The following is a 17,250-nucleotide window of genomic DNA, read 5'->3' as shown; positions in this document are numbered from 1 at the left end:
TACCCGACTGCGGTACGGGTGTTCTGATAAAAATTAGCGAGTAACTTTCCGTTTGCATTCTAAGAGTGGGGGAACAGTTTCAGGAACAATTATACGGTCTTGGAAGAAACAACACGGTTACGTGGATTTTTTCGTAGCTGGACGTAAACGACTTTATTTAGGAAAAAATCAATACGATCGGACAATGGGTTTCTTCTGATACGAAACACTTCTCGAGACTTGTTAAAATGAAATTTTCTTTCAGAATTTTTCTGTTACTTTTATACGAAATTTTGAAGGATAAGATGTCAATTTTTATTGGGTACACTACGTATACCCAAAAAAAATTAATTTTTTCGAGCGTTTCGTTTGTATTTTTTACCAAGAGACCATTTCGCAGTGGATGGAAAAATATGTTCCGTAAATATAATTCTTTCAAGATTGTGCTCGATTGCAATATCCTTTTTTTCTGGTCGGAAAATGGATATCACAGTCGGTTTATACGTTAACGCCAAAAATGCTTGGACGGCTATTCGTCCGTATCCATTCGCAAAGGATTCGAAGACTCGTAGATATCGAAGAAGGTCGAGTGTGTCATTAGAGGCTGATAAGGATCGTTCGATTCGAGAATCTCTAGATATAAGATGACCGATTTTAATCTGTAAGTGGATATATCTGGAAAGGTATGTCAAATTGAAAGAAGAAGACACGTGAATGTTCGGAGAGGTCGAGTGTGTCATTAAAGTTTCACGGAGGAAAGTTGTTAAACGAAGGAATTAACGATAAATCAAGTTCAACTTCGTTTTATCAAATCTTTTATTATTTTATTTACTCCACATATTTACCACACGATGTAAACGATTGCATATTTTTGACTCATTGTGCAAGGTTGCTGAAAGTCACAAAAGTTACAAACATTCTTTTTCGCAACTGCGAAACCGAAGAAGAAATTTTACAAGATAGATCTTAATAGATTTTAAATCGAGATTCGAATTTCAAATCGTGTTGCGGAGGAAACGCGTCAGAGTTTTAAAAGGGCGCAGAAAATAAAAATGGAGCAAGTTTCCAAATGTTTCGCAGGGCTCACGTGCGGCTAGGATGATTCAGATTTCGTAGGACACGTTTGACAGTGTACAGATGACGAAATGTTTACCAGTACGGGAAGATATAGAACTCGAAAATATATTTATAAAGATAAAACACATAAATATGGATGGGTACATCGCGTTAAGGAAATCTTTGGATTAGTCAGCGCAATGAAAACTGCTTTCGTGTTTACAATATTACCAAAGATACGACGCATAGATATACATGAGTACATCGTACTGAACAATCATTTAGATTCAAGAACCGTGGTATTTCGCTCTATCGGAAAAATATAGCAAACAAGAATCTGGCGATACCTCGAGTAAACCGTTTCAAACGTCGAAAGATAATCGCATCGGTTCAAAGGACAAATTTTCATTTAAAAAGGAAAATCGTGGCGGTAAGAAATTATCGCGAATAAATAACCAAGCCATGTACATAGACAACACGCGTCAAAGTCCATGACTAGTGTTCGACGACGTTTCGAAATGTTGCCAAGTATGTTTGAGCTCGGTTTCTTTTCCCCCGGCTACGCGAAAACTTCCAATCGGTACACGTCTCAGTTTCGCAACCACCGTAACCGAAACGGGTGCATCAATCAGCACGACTTCCTCCTCCGGTAAGCAGTACGCGTGTATGTATGCTCGAGCAAGCGAGCGGAACGAATCCTCGGAAGACAAACATTTACCGGTGAACTCGGCCCGATGCGATCGCGGTCTCTTTGTCCCCGGTGGTGTCGTTGCTAGACAGCTGGCCGGATCCCGCGAGGTGCGCGTAGCTAGGTATGTATATCTGCGCGCGACAGATACGCGACGGATGGCCGGGTTCGTCTTGCACGGTCGCGCAAGGCGCTGGTGGTTTGCCAAAGTGGCATCGATCTCTTCCATCTCGTCGAAGAAATTGCACGGGCACGTGTACCGTGAAGCGCGTCCGCACACGCGGTGCATACGATGCACCTGCTTACCCGGCCGGGGACGACTACCGTGCGAAGACCAGCTTTGTCCTTTCTGTAATTGACGCAAGGTGTTTGATTAAAAAAGGCGGTGGGTTCTTTTCTTCGAAGAAGGATCGATCACTCCGACTCACTTCGTCAAAAATTGTCCAACAAGCGTCTCAATTGCCCTACTCTCGCTACTCTAAATTGAAGATACTCAAACTTCTCTTGTTACTCTAAATTGAAGACACTCAAGCTTCTCTCAATACTCTAAATTGAAGACACTCAAGCTTCTCTCAATACTCTAAATTGAAGACACTCAAGCTTCTCTCAATACTCTAAATTGAAGATACTCAAACTTCTCTGGCTACTCTAAATTGAAGACACTCAAACTTCTCTCGCTACTCTAAATTGAAGATACTCAAAGTTCTCTCGCTACTCTAAACTGAAGATACTCAAACTTCTCTCATTACTCTAAACTGAAGACACTTAAACTTCTCTTGCTACTCTAAACTGAAGATACTCAAACTTCTCTCGCTACTCTAAACTGAAGATACTCAAACTTCTCTCGCTACTCTAAATTGAAGATACTGAAACTTCTCTAGTTACTCTAAATTGAAGACACTCAAACTTCTCTCGCTACTCTAAACTGAAGCTATTCAAACTTCTCTCGCTACTCTAAATTGAAGATGCTCAAACTTCTCTCGCTACTCTAAATTGAAGACACTCAAACTTCTCTCGCTACTCTGAATTGAAAATACTCTCTCGCTACTCAAACCATTGAGAATCGACGATTAACACTACGAGGGTTAACGATTAATAGGGTTCACCGGGCAAGGGCGTCTCACCTCGTATTTGTCAACGAGCGTCAAACAGTTCACGGGGTCCCACTCTATCGTTCGCATCGCGTCTCGTTTCTTCGCGGAAACTTGCAAACGTGCTACGTAAGTGTATCCGGTTGAACTCTTCGGATAAACTTGTCCGAAAGATCCAGCGTCGAACGCGATAAATCGTACGAATAATCGCCAATGCGATAATTCCGGCTTAACATCCGGCAAAACGAAACTCTGTAACATTTAAAAATATTATATGTTATTTAACTGTTCGCGTACGAGCTACTCCGTTTCGAATAAAGAGAAATCGAAATTGATATCGAAGGTCTATCTGTGCTACGATCACGATACCGTGTTTTATCACAGAGGAGTCTAATTACAAATATTTACCCGCTATTGGTTACTGTCAGGTCATTATTCTTCGAGTGAAAAATTAAACCTACGTGTAGTGATGCAGTATAGGGAACTGGCTCTAGTTTTCGAGCACGGATACATCGTAAGTATAGAAAACACAAAGATCGTAGTTTTTCGATATTGTAATCGAAACAATTCAGAGTCCATTCCGATAAAAATGAATCAACAGCATTCCTTCGACTCGCCAATTTGCCAGCTCCCTGTGGTACGATTCAATGACCTCGAATATGTTAATGTTATGAAAAGCGATTAGAAGGGCACGGTCGAGATTATCGTTTTGCGACGTCATCGCGCTTGTATGGAAACGATGATCTCTGGAGATTAGTTTCCACGCTGCTAGTTGAAACCAGAGACGATTAAAATTTTCACGCCACTCGTGCGTGTATTTCTATTTGAGGAAGAAACACGTGAGAGTGTAAATGTCGGTAATACGCGATAAGTCTTCGCTATCGCGTGATAAGGAATTACAAGATCGTGCAAGAAACATAGATAGTTCAAGAGCAAAAATTATATAATTCGAGCCGCTCTACGGAGAATATTTTGAGAGCTACTCGATCAATGTTTTCAGAGATAGCGGCGTATACGTTTCGAAGTTATTTCTAGTATTGCGATCTACAACAGACACAAGATGCGTAATTAAAGGGTGGTGGGTTATCTTTATCGTAAAAGGTCTTTGTTCGATTCCGACTCGCTTTGACAAAGTTCCAAAGTTCCAACTAGTGTCCAATCGCGTTTCTCTCGCACCCTACATTCTCACACCCATTCGTTCCCTTTCGTTCTGATCCTTAACCTTTCTCGCTCCATGCATCTGGTCACGTTCACCAAAAATTCCTCAGTTTCGCGTCGTCTCGATTGCTCTTTCACACCTCAGTTCGTACACTTCGAGCGTTCAGTTTAAACGCTTTTCTTTCACACCTCGGAAACACTTTACCCGCTCGTCTATCCCGAACACTTCACATTCGCAAAACCATTTATTCCCACGCATTACCACGTAAACTATTAGAGATATTACGTTACTGGTTGCCTAACCGTGGCGATCGTTCCTTAGATAGTAATTATATTTCCCGGTGATGTAACTCGGAAAAATTCTCATAAACGTACGTAGGTCTAGGAAAACATTTGACGTCCGCTAGAGGTGCAAAGAATGGAAAATTTTTTTCTATTCGCTGCTTCTTGTCTATTAATCGTAATACACAAATGTTTCTTTTACTAATCCTGTGCAATTACGTCGAAAAGTTATTCTCTTCCAAAGGAAAGATACCTAATTGTAAATGAATTTTTTAAATTCTTTCTAGAATTGTAACTCGTGGAGGGAAAGATTCATCGATCCACGATACAAGAGCGCTAAGAGTCTCGAAACGACGTGATTTCGTTCGAAATATTTCTCTGTACGTGTGTAATTACCATACGCTTTAAACACGTTCCAAATGTGCAGCTCTTTAAATATTTACCGAACGCAGTAATACTTTTGCACGCGGGTATCCACCGTATCTCTCGAATTCATTGATGTCAAAATGATTCCGTTCGTTGATCCTTGTTAGCGAAACAGTGGCAATCTCTCGATAACGTTGCAACAGAGAGAAGGTAGAATCGTAAATATTACGCGGATCTTTCTCCTCTCCTTTCGCGTTATTATCTGCTAACCTTGCAGAACTGCATTGTCATTATAGACGACGATAAGCCTGTTTGTCGAACGTAGCGCCTCAGAAATTACTTTGGACGGCGAAATTGTTTCCTCCCTCTTCAGAATCCGCCGGAGAAGTTATCAGTCGTTGCAATAAAAATGACGGAACTACGTCGGCACTGCCAGCTGCGTGACTCTCACGAATCGACGAGAACGATCGGCAAACGCGAGTAGATAGACCCGTAAATCTCATCCCAGGTATGATACGCCGAACGACGCAAAATTCTTGCTTATCTAGTTGCGCGTACGAGCGACACCTTCGCATTTAACTTGCAAACTTTCGAATCGTTTCGCGACTCTTCGTCGCCAGCCTTATGTAAATCGCAGACTTGGTTAAAATGATTTTTCAACCGTTTCTCGTATTCACTTCACTCTGGAATATCTATTCGAAAATAATTAGATCGATAATAACACTCGACGCAAGGTTCACGTAACTATTAAGAATTTATAGATTTCGGAACGACGAACGTATCGTTAGTCGTTGGTTGCTTGCGAGATTTCAATACGCCGTGTCACGGTATTTTATTTATTTCGTTCGACGTCCACGTTGCGTGAATGCGAGAATTCGGATACAAAAACCGTGCAAGACACCAAGTGACCGGGTCAGTAAAGGACAAAGTGTATAAAAAATACTGTTATTAACCCTAACCTCGAGTAAATCCCAGGATGTAATTTGTAGTTCTGAAATGATTTCGAAAACGATATTCCCAGGTATCCTCTAATTGCCGTACAGAATTAATTATAGAGATTATGGGTGTACTTATCATCGCACGAGGACTGGCTTGATATACAAGGCGTTTCATAAAATGTTGACGTGTACCCAGTTGTAAATATTAGTACACGGATAGAGATGAAAAGATTCACGGGCCGGTAACATTTTTATTGTTTCGCTCTCGTCGACAATGCTGTCGCAAATTTTCCAAATTTACATTCCTTATCGAATGAATTTGATCTATTATAAAGAATACGGCAAAAATGTTTGCAATATCTAGCAAGATTGTTCGCGAGATATCGATCGTTCGTTGTAAATATTTCAACGATACGAGTCACCGATTACGAACATCGAGTACTTCGGTTAAGATTAAACAATGCTCTAAAAATTTGTTGCAAAAATGTATTATCAAAGTAAATGATTAACGGCAAGTGGTAAAAAAGATCAGATAGTACGAACGTTCGTACTTGAGAATGACTTTCGCGTACAGTTTATTGCGCAGATTCTACATACGATCGTTTTGCCCACAATTACGAAAATGAGCGCCATTTGATACAACACGGGTCCTCGAATTACACCAATTACACGATTTTCACGTGCATACATTCGTAGATACCCTCAACATATGTGCTTACACATATTTTACGAGTGTGTACACAGTTGAATATTAAACTAAGTTTTCCAATTCTTCCCATCGCGAGAAGATGCATACCTAACTTCGATGTAGGAGAAAGGAAAATCGTATTCGGTGAGACGTTTTCAAAATACGATGTCACTTTGGGAACCAAGGGTGCACAAGAAACAAAACTTACAAATTACCGTCGACTAACTAGTATCTGATATCTTTCAGCGTTAAAAATTGATCCTCTTTCGAACATTGTTTCCCACATTGTAACTCCTAGAAAAAACAAGAAAAAAAAAACTTGCACATCTTTCTAACCAAGTCGAGGATTCGATGTCGAACCGAGGCGATTGTTGCACGATGTTCAAACGCGATACGAAAGCGCTTTATCGAGAATCTGAAAAATTCAATCGCGTTACGTTTGACAGATCCTCCTCTTCCCGCGCGTTTGCGGTGAATTACGAATCGCGCGATATCACGCTTCCCGGAGTGAACTGGAAAAACAACCGTCCGTGTGATACAACATTTTCTCGTACACTTGGCGACCGGGTTAGAGATCGGGGGGGAGGGTAGTAGATAGTCAATGGCGTTTCTGTCGTCCAGAGGAATATTAATCGCGTCTAGCCAGGCGAACGAACGATTCATGGTGTGCCCTGTCACGAGCAGAATTCTTTTGCAAGTTCATCGTGCGTCCCGGAGCGGCGCCCGGTTTCGAATCGCCGACTCGCATGTTGTGTCTCGTGCCGAACCAGCTAGCATAATTAAGAAGTGGCTCTCTCCCTCCACCTGAGGTTGTTCCGCCGAGGTTGGTCCTCGTCGACTCACGCGTGCCACGGCACCACCTGGCACTCACGTTTCACCGACATGCAAACCATTTTTGCTCGAACGACGGTACCAACGACGGCGAAACTTCCTCCTCTCGCTGAATGTCATCGGCTAACCTGATAGCTAATCGCTCGGGACTGACGTTGCTAAACGCGCGCCGGCGCTCCGTTTGCACGAAGCTCGCGGAAAGTTGCACGAAGAGGAGCGCGGTTGCACGATCACCGTGCGATCGCGGAAAAGAACGGAAGAGAAGAAACAAAAAGAAAAAGAAAAGGAAAGAAGAGAATAGGTCAGACGGGAGAACTCGGTACGCGCAAAATACATATCCGGAGACGTTTCGCGTTTGAAAAATCCCGCGTCACGTTCGGTGTCCGTAACACCGTGACTAGCGCGAACACGCACCGACCTCGGATCGATGGAACACGGTTGATCGACAGCTACGGCACAACAGGTCTTTCCGAATCCAGGCCACGTTATCTCTTACGCCGGTGTAGTTAGATGCCCGGTGCGACGATTAATCTTGATTAGGATTATCGGACGGCGCCGGATAACACGGCCCGAAACACGGGAATAAATAAAAATTCTTCGAAACCGGCGACTCATTGTTGACTTCGCGTTAGGTTTCTCGGGTAACACGTGTCCGAGTGCGTGAAAGACAAAACGCTTTATCGGTCAACGCCGGGAATCGAATTCTTCTTATCTTTCGTCGAAAAATCTGTGTACGTGTGTGTGTGTGTGTTCTTTTCTCTTTTCTCGGGTGGGGGAATTATAATGCGAGAGGTGATGCTCGAAAGAGAAGCAATTTTTAACGCCAAAAAGTAGGATAGATACGGGGAGATACCACGATAAAGCACTTCGATTGTACAACTCGGATAGTGTAATCGTTCAACGAGTGAACCCTTCTGATCACGTTCCTTTTCGGTGTATGTTAATCACGAGGAAGAATTTGTAGAGTCATTCGTCTGGTTAGACGAGTCTCGTTGACTCGTTCGTATGTCGCATCATACGTTTCAAGCCTACGATATCTGTCAACTTTGACATCTCGAATCAATTAAGATTACTTTATTTTTATTCCACACTTTGTTACTATTCGATCAACTTGCTCCGCGTTATCAGTGCGTTAACAGGAAAAAAGGTCAATGATATTTATAAGAAACTGAATGGAATTTTTGCAGACGAAATATACATAATTACCGATTCTCACGTTCGATCAATAACGATCGCGTTGCAAAAGAAATTGTTTACCTAGACGAAGTATCATTACGTAGTTGCAACGGATAAGGATGTTCCACTTCAATTGACCCACTTCAAGTGTCATTGAAATTGTTAACGACAGATTGAAGCAATTCGAAGGCTGAATGACACAATGGACCTGATTCATTAACACGTTCAATGCCAAATCCATTTCACGCGACTTGACCGCTGCTCTGGGTTACTCCATTTGCGTTTCTAACTCGACGTCCACTTTTCTTTCGTTCGATTAAAAGGACAATTTCAACAAGAAATTTCGAACACTCTATCTATGTTTATGCAGCGTTACGCCTGTGTAAACACCTTATCTTGAAAATTACGCCACGTATTACGTTACAATACCAATACTCGTTATCGCGTTAACACTTTCGCGTGTATGTTTTTTTTCGTTGCTCCCAGAAACAAATTTAGAGCGATAACGCGGCCCACGTGTCGTCAAGTGACGTACAATGTCAATAGTTATCAATGTACCGTGTAGTTATCGACACTTTGCGAAGAACGCGACTAAAGTTCCTAATAACGACATTGTAAACACAAAAGCAGTGTCCACAGTGTCCGACTGATTCGAAACGTTCCTTGGTACAATCTATCCACACGTATCTATGCGTTTCATTCGCGGTGATACTGTAAACATAGTTTTCACGATATCGATTAATCCAAAAGTTTCTTTAGTGTAATATGCGTGTCCTGTTCAATGTTATTTCCTTCCTCGCCACGATATACTCATCCATATCGATGAGTTTCGATTTGGTAGATACATTTTCTAATTCCAAATCTCCATCTCTGTTCGCGAATTCATCATCAGAACGATGCTCAATGTTCGTCTCTTCGCGCATCTTTGAAGTTAGGTAACAGCTTCTGGACGACTCCTTGCGCTCACACCATCGGATAGGACCATTGAATCAAATTCGCGACGAGGAACAGGAAGTATGGTCCGCAAACGCCTTGAATAACGAGGAACGAGACCGAACTCGTCCCGAGTTGCATCTGGCGTTCATTACGGAACAACGAAAGCACTGATTCACGGGACATGGACGTCAGACGACAAGCTACGAACGGTGGTACAACGAGATAATATTTTCTAGTTTATCCGTGGCTACGAGACTCGTGTCCTGGGAAAAGCTCCGAAACCCGTTCGTTGCGTTCACGTCGGTCGTTCGTTGCCGGTCGCGAGATATCGCGGCGTCACTGCTGCTCTGGTGGACTGGGGGAAAATAAAAAAAAAGAAGAAGGAACAAGGGGGCCAGGGACGGGCCCGGGGGTGGGACAGTGGACGCATAAACGGAAGGAAAAAAGAGAAAGGGGTGGAAAAATGTTTGAACGATGCGACCGGACGAGACGCTCCCTTGCGGAGCGGATCGTAAATTCTGCAGGCGCGGTCAGCTCCGTTTCGTTTCGTTGGAACGGAGACGAACGGAAGCGGACCGAAACGATACGAATTGTAATTAACGCGAGATCATGCACAGAGCGCATTAATCGATACCAGGGAGTACCGTCGCGATTATTCGACGTTCCGACGCGACCGACGCTTTCGCGTCACCCTTTCCAAAGAGTTTCCACGGATTCGATTCTATGGCGAGAGAAATATTTTTCCAGGGGGAATTACTGGACAGGAGTCGGAAAAAGGAGAAAAATCGTGCCTCGTGGAAGATACAAAGGGATTTTCGTACATAGACGATACGCTAGACAAGTAATTGCAAATCGCAACGAGCGAAATGCGTCTGCGGATTCGACTCTGCGTTAATGGGAATATTTTTCGAAGGGAAACATTTCTGTTTAAGATCGAAAAAGGAAAATTATAGATAGGGACGATATTGAGATATTTTCGTAAATGAGCGATGCACTGTGCAGCTCGTAGCAAACTGCAACGTGCGAAGAGATTTCACGGATTGGGCTCTACGACGAGAGAAACATTTTTCGAGAGGGAATTACTGGACACGATCCGGAAAAAGGAGAAAAATCGTGCGCGTGGAAGGTACAAAGGGATTTTCGTACGCAGATGATAAGCTAGACAACTAATTGCAAATTGCAACGTCCGAAGTGTTTCCACGGATTCGACTCCGAGCTAACAGGAACATTTTTTTCGTAGGGAAATTGCTTTTTAAGATCGCAAAAGGAAAGAAAAATCGGAAACGTAGAAGACACGAAGAGATTTTCGTACTTAAGTGATGCACTATGCAGCTAATAGCAAACTGCAACGTGCAAAGAGCTTCCGCGTATTCGACTCCACGGTGGGAGAAATATTTTTCGAGATGGAATTACTTTCCATGATCCGGGAAAAGAAGAAAAAACGTGCACGTGGAAAATACAAAGGGATTTTCGTACGTGGATGATACATTGGACAACTAATTGCAAATTGCAACGACCGAAAAGCGTCTGCGGATTCGAATCTGCGCTAATAGGAATATTTTTCGAAGGGAAATTACTTTCTAAAGTCATGAAAAAAAAGAAAAAAGAAAAATCGGAAACATCGAAAATACCAAGAGAGTTTCATAGCTAGGTGGTGTAGCATAATAGTAAAATGCAACGGTAAATATGAACGAGTTGCGCAATAGAATGTGATTAATCGATACGTATAGTCATTGCACGAAAGAAATATCACTCGTATATCGTTTTTTGTAAAATATTCAAAATCTACGATTAGTTTTCGTTCGGCACTCCGTTCACTTTCGTTACTGAAACGAGTTTCGAAAATGAAATTTGCGATACAACAGTAAGATCGATCGATCTAGCAAGACATTCCATTTTATCGTGCGACCGAGGTCAATGGAGTGTACACGAATGAATATTTAACGAGAGTTGGAGAGCGACAGTTATTATTACAACGGGAGAATTATGTATCAACGATGATGCGCTACGAAACGTAGGATTAATTTCTTTTCGTAGTAGGCGTGGACAGGAAATAGCTTCATTGCGAAATTTAACGAGTTTTACTTTACGACCTTGGGATAACCTTCAAGACGACCATGGAGGACATCTTTCAATAAAGGTGGAAATAATTTAGGTGTTCAATTTGTCCGTGTTGCAAAATTATAGTCATTTTTGTACTCCAGTAATTCGTAGACTAATGACTGCGACATATGCAATTATCGTCTAGTGGTAACTAAGCAAATAAGAATCCTGATTGCATTCGTTATCTCGATAATTGCCATAATTTTTAACTATGTTTTTCTTCGTCAATCGAGACAGAGCATTTACGCTATCTTATACTTTTAGTGTCATCGGTAATTCTTACCGATTAATACCCTAGAATATTTTTTTATCTTCCGATTATATATGATTAAGCGTGCGCTCGAGTTATCGCAGTTTGCACAGTGCAAATTGATCTTTCTACATAATGGGCAACGTTCAACCGGATGCTTTTTTGTTGTCGGCGGTATCCTCTTAGAGAAACATCGGGATATTGCGTCGCGGAATATCTCGTCCATTGTTTCGAAGAGGTTAAAAATGAAAAAAATAATCAATTGGTACTCCAACGGAATTCAACAAACATTATCTGTATCGATAATTTTTAAACGCTCGTGTTTATTTACCGTCAGATAATCGGTTATCTGGCGACAACACGGTAAAATTCGTATGGCCACTCAATGAGTGCACACTTCGTTCGTTAAGTAACTTCCCGGTGATCATCACGTGGCATTGAACTGAACCGTGAGGTAGAATAACGTTGGAAAAGGAAGTACCTGGAATGCTCAAAGACGCACACGTGCGTCGAACGAAAATGCAATATTGTTGTAATTATTCTTTTGGACATCGCCGATAGGAAGTACAATAGCCTTCGACATTAATTGCTTTCCAATCGCGGGAAATCGAAGTGTGTTTGCCTGCTCCTCGACTTGTCATAAATCGTATGGCAAATTTATATTGCCATTTATGTCAGCGTGCCAAATTGGTTGGGACCCGGGAAGAAACTTCCGTATTACATAGAACGTGACTTACCGTTGGTATCAGTTCGTGTATCAATCTGGAAGTTACGACCCACGCGAAAACGTTCGATTCCATTTACACCGTTGCTCGAAACTTTGGGCACACGTGTCAATGCGTAAGCTCGGTGTTAACACAAATGTAACACGGTTTGCGCGTAATTTATCACGTAACACGTATCTCGTCAACTTTCACCTTTCCTTCTTGATTAATATTTCCCATCCAACTGTTTCATTCAGCCAGCAGCAAACTCTTTCAAACGTAATGATTAATTAAACTTTTCGCGAAAATTCACATGTACGCTTTATATTCCTCGACGTATCAACCTTCCTTTTTTAAATCCTAATAATAAAAGATAAAATACACACGGTACGAGTTGCTCCGGAAAGTTTAATTAATTTTTATTCTTTCCTAACGTCGACCCGATGATAACACAGAACGACGATACGTTTAGTTAATTTTATCATTTGTATTCCTTCGAATAGAATATAGATAATGAAGATAACGATGATAAAAGTTTATCTTTTACAATTTTGGAAACGTTACCCGCGAAAGTAAAATACTATCGGTAAGAGCCTAACCAGGGAAGGTTACGCTTCGAATCCCATCGACGCGACCTCACCCTCCATGTTACTCGACTCTCTTAAATTTCGTAGAAAATCATACCTCGAATCCCGAATCGTCGAACCGCATTTTATCGACGTATTGCGTCACCGTTCTTTCAAAGGAAAAATCCGTGCGCGCAAAGTTTCGGGGGTTGGCCCGGAACGTCCCGCGCACCTGGCAATCGACGCTCGTCCCCTGCCTCTCGAAATCGTGTCTCCGTTTGATCGTGAATTCTCTTTAAGCCGGCGCTCGCCCACTCCTCGAAACAAACAAGAAAAGTAACGTGAGCTAGGGCTAGAAAAAATTCGATTACGCCGCGTCATCGGACCAGCAGCGGCGCGTTTCACGGATGCCCGCTTCGATTCCTCCTCTCTCCCCATTCCTACAGCGTCGTTTCACACCGCGAACTTTAATGAGATACGCACGGAGGTGTGCATTATCGGATCGTGGGCCACGGGAGCGTGCCGTTTTGCCTGGCGGTACGCGATTGTCGTTGAAATTTTCATGCCCGACTTGACCGAGTCCGTGTACCAACGTTACACATAGTTACGAAAATTCGTGCCAAGTTAGGGGAGTAGGGTCAACTAGACGCTGCCCCCTCCATTGCACGCGAAGGCACTCGATAGCTGCGCGACGCGGATGCGCGAAATCATTCTACCGCTGACCGCGTAACGGAGCGTTTCGAATCTTCCCTCGATGTCTAATGCAGACCGTGCAAACCGAATTGAAATAACAATTCTCCGTATAAAAATAAACGTAACCTTCTCAAAACCAGCCTATACGAAACGAGAACAATGCCCCATCAACGGCACCGAACTATTTCGAATTTATAAATATATTATCGATTCAATGGACAACATTTGATTGTTACGTATCAAGAATAAATTGCCGTACACGAAACCAGTGTAATGAATATTTTATTTTAACGACATCACGTATAAATTTAGCACGGATGTTTAATACATTAGAACACGTGGAAAAAATTGAACAAAATTCATTTAAATCTGCATAATAGGTTACTGTGCAATGAAAAATTAATATTTCATATATTCAAATGTACATTTACGAATCGTTCCGATGAAATATGCAAGACTAATGATAGACAAACTGGAATTAATTTTCAACACGTTACGGCACGTGTCTAGGAAAGGATGCGATACTCGGATCGGTGACTTTTTAAAATATAAATGTGGGTTAGTTTCTTCTACGTTAAACGGTCCGTGCATCTGGTCGAGGTTTGCAGAAAGTTTTCCCGTAATTTCCCACTGGTCTTTTCCGCGTGAAGAACGGTCGATCGAACTCGCGGACAATCTTCGACGAATCTCCGCACGCGTGGACCGCTTCGGAGCTTTCGAAAGTTTCGACCGTTCCGCTGTACGGTCAGCGGCGTAATGATTCTGCGCAGCTACGTCGCGCAGCCTTCGTAACGTCACAGCGCGCGAGTCGGGTGGGAGAAGGGATAGCGACAAGCAGAAATACGCCAGAGATGGTATTCCCCTAACGGTTGGCACGAATTTCTGTACTCGTGTGTACACACTCGACTCGTTTGGCCGTGATTCTACAAGGGGCCAACGCGGCCCGAGGATCTGCCATTTGTCCTTTTTCCGTTTTGTTACGTTTCGTTTGTTTTTTCTGCCGATGAACGGTTCCAGGATCGGGTCAGCCAGGTGCGAATTCGCGCCTCGGGATCGACTGCAATTTCCCGGATGAAGACTCGGCTTCCGGTTTCGTATCGGCGCGGGTACCGGAGAATTGGAACGGTACACGCGCGGCCGTGTACACGCGAACGGGGAATCCCGATGGATTCCCAGCGGAATAGGCTAAGAGAGCACTTGAGGATGGTCCCCGGCCTCTGGCAGTGAATGGCAGGAGAAGTGGCGGACATTCGGAGCCTCCAAAGCTCATTGGTCCGCAGCTGACGTGTACAAGGAAATGGCATTTAACGGATTAAAAGCGGCCGTCCGGAGAGCCAACGCGCGAGAGCCTCCGATAACGGCCGGCTAGAATTTTCTTTTTTTATCCCGTTCTTTTTTGTTCATTTTTTGTTTGCTTTTTTGTTTTCACTCGATTTTTTTCCACGTCCAACCCTCACGGCCCCTTCGTGTACACAAGCGAGCGGCCTATTGATTTCCCGTAAAGTAACAAGCGAATCGCTTTATCTCGGGCTCGTGCCGTCGATAAGGAAATCGACAATCTCGCGATACATTTCAGAGAGCTCGTGAAAGGGAACGGGGGAGGAGGGGGGCCTGGCCTCGAGTTGATTTTTTGCACGCGTTCCGGGAGAGATTGAACGAAACGGTGGATCGTTCGATCGCACGGTCTATCGGGTAATTTACGTGTTCGAGCGATGTTGGAAACTGTTGAACGATCGGAAACACGATCCCGAGATACAAGAATTTTTCGAATAATTTATTCCCGAGCAATATCAAGCAAGAGCGAGTACACGATTCGGTTTCCAGTTCAGCAGAGACGCGTTAACGCGAAACTATGTGTCCGACGAATACAATTATGTTTGAAAACTCCATTGCTCGGTACACCGTAAATTATAAACTTCCACGAAGAAAGTCCAATTCCGCGCATGCGTCACGATTCCTGGCGCCTCTCGTTCTCGCCACCAGAGGGCCAAGTGAGGTTATGGGTAGCTTTACCGACGAATTCGCCAGCAGACCCAGAACGGAAACGAAGTTCCTCTCTTCCTTCCTTTCCCTTCTTTCGCGCGACAGGGAGCTTCGAGGCGTTTAAAACAATTCAATTCAGACTGTTTCTCCTCCATTGTGAATATACAAGCAAATATCGCTTAAATATTACGCTTACAATATCGCAACAGGCAACCATCGTAAAGAGTTCCCTTCCCCGCAATTACTGAACGAGGTCCCAAACGACCCTTAAGTCTCGTGTCATTGGCCACGAAAGTTTACACGTTCCATCAACGCGAAAAAGTCGCGAATCGTGTCCCTTCCATCTTTCTTAAACTCTTTCGTTCGTCGATTGGTCAATATTTCTTCCATTTCTTCCTGCGAACGACACCGAACTCGATCTTTCTCTTCTCGCGGCGAACGACCGCGAAACTTTGAAATATCTTTCCAACGAGCAATATAATTTCCTTTTACACCCCCTCACCGTCGTCGTTCCTCCGCGAGACGGACCCGGCGCGTAATCCGCTTCGAGGAATGAATTTTTCAAGACGCAGCGACACTCGCTCGCGGCGACGTGGCTAAACATCGTGCACCGGTGATTTCGCAACGTCGGCGATTCAACCGCGCGAGAATCGTGAGCAAAGAAGACCGCGGGCAATCGGAAAAATTTAATTTACCACGAGCGCGAATTGTGCCCGGGGAACGCACGGACAGGAAAGACGGAAACGAAAGAAAAACAGGGGAGGAAATACTTGTCCGGTCTGGCGCGCAGTTGATGCCCAATAACGAACGCTGTGTAAAATCGATGCGCACCGCGGTATCGTGAAAATATTTCAGCGCGAGGCTCGCAGCGCTGTAATATCCTTTCGCGCGTGACACACAGACGGACGTACCCGTGCCGTCGAAATAACGAATTTTCGAAAAGCGATGACGTCGTCGTTCGCGCGCTAACGAGATTCACGCGGTCCGGGTGTCTCCTCTCTCCCGTCCAGTTCGCGGATCTGCCATTAAAAAACCAGTTATCGATCCGAGCTTCTGGCAGAAAAAACATACGGTGGCTCGGTGTTGCGGCAAACGAAGCCACTTCGTCGCACGAATATAATCGATACGTCCGTCGTATCGGACGGACGGACGAACGAAACGGTCGAAAAAGCAGGATTAAGCGTACGGGACGTGGCGATGCCGGTGACAATTCATCGGGACGAAAACGTGATATTTCGTCTAGCCGTGCCATCTGCTCGGCGTTTGGCAACTCGTGCCAGAGAGACCACGGTACCGCGATCGAGCGTATCGTTTCCAGAGTGCTTTGTATCGTTCTTGGGGATGGGTGTGGGAGATAAGAAGCTCGAAGGAGAGTTGGAAGAGGAAATGGAGAAGAGTCCTTGAACTTGTCGGTGGAAAGATCGGTAAGGTTACAGTTGGGAGACGAGGAGTATCGACTATTGGTCAGAATGTTCACACCTCGAGTCTAAACCAAACGCTAGGGGTTGTCGTGTGTTTGTTAGGCATTGGTAACTCGTGTCCAATTGTTACCAAAGTGTCTTGTACCTTTTTGGGGGCTAGACGTGAGAGACAAGAAGGTCGAGGGAGAGATGGAAAAGGAAATGGAGAGGTGAGAGATCAGTTCTTGGGATTGTTTGATTAGTCGAAGCTGACACGGGCACCTATGTTAGAATTTAAACAACTCGCAGAATCTTTCGATGAAATCTTTCGATCGAATTCCTTCTACGAATTCTTTCGATTA

General features: G+C 43.7%; 1 protein-coding gene across 2 annotated transcripts; it reads right to left on the bottom strand.

Annotated features, from left to right (window-relative positions):
- Nucleotides 1–838: 838 nt before the first annotated feature.
- On the bottom strand, nt 839–13,057 carry LOC143152789 (uncharacterized). Of its 2 annotated transcripts, none has more exons than XM_076323282.1 (3): nt 12,931–13,057; nt 2,848–3,066; nt 839–2,072 (listed from the first exon to the last, which is right to left on the bottom strand). In XM_076323282.1, the coding sequence occupies exons 1-3, from the start codon at nt 12,955–12,957 to the stop codon at nt 1,518–1,520; spliced, it is 801 nt and encodes a 266-aa protein (XP_076179397.1). In that variant the 5' UTR covers nt 12,958–13,057; the 3' UTR covers nt 839–1,517. The 2 variants fall into 2 exon arrangements, with proteins under 2 accessions (XP_076179397.1, XP_076179398.1); XM_076323283.1 differs by lacking the exon at nt 12,931–13,057 and adding an exon at nt 4,037–4,205.
- Nucleotides 13,058–17,250: the final 4,193 nt, after the last annotated feature.

This window comes from Ptiloglossa arizonensis, chromosome 11 (assembly GCF_051014685.1).
Source record: "Ptiloglossa arizonensis isolate GNS036 chromosome 11, iyPtiAriz1_principal, whole genome shotgun sequence".
Classification (NCBI taxonomy): Eukaryota; Metazoa; Arthropoda; class Insecta; order Hymenoptera; family Colletidae; genus Ptiloglossa; species Ptiloglossa arizonensis.
The sequence above is the reverse complement of the archived record's forward strand: the minus strand, read 5'-3'. Positions and strand labels throughout refer to the sequence as shown.

Excerpts from the sequence above, each read along its gene's own strand:
- LOC143152789 (XM_076323282.1), bottom strand. The coding sequence starts at position 12,957 with ATGCGGTTCGACGATTCGGGATTCGAG. Across the intron at positions 3,067-12,930 it reads TCGACGATTCGGGATTCGAG|AGTTTCGTTTTGCCGGATGT; the intron begins GTATGATTTTCT and ends TAAATGTTACAG. Across the intron at positions 2,073-2,847 it reads CGCTCGTTGACAAATACGAG|AAAGGACAAAGCTGGTCTTC; the intron begins GTGAGACGCCCT and ends CGTCAATTACAG.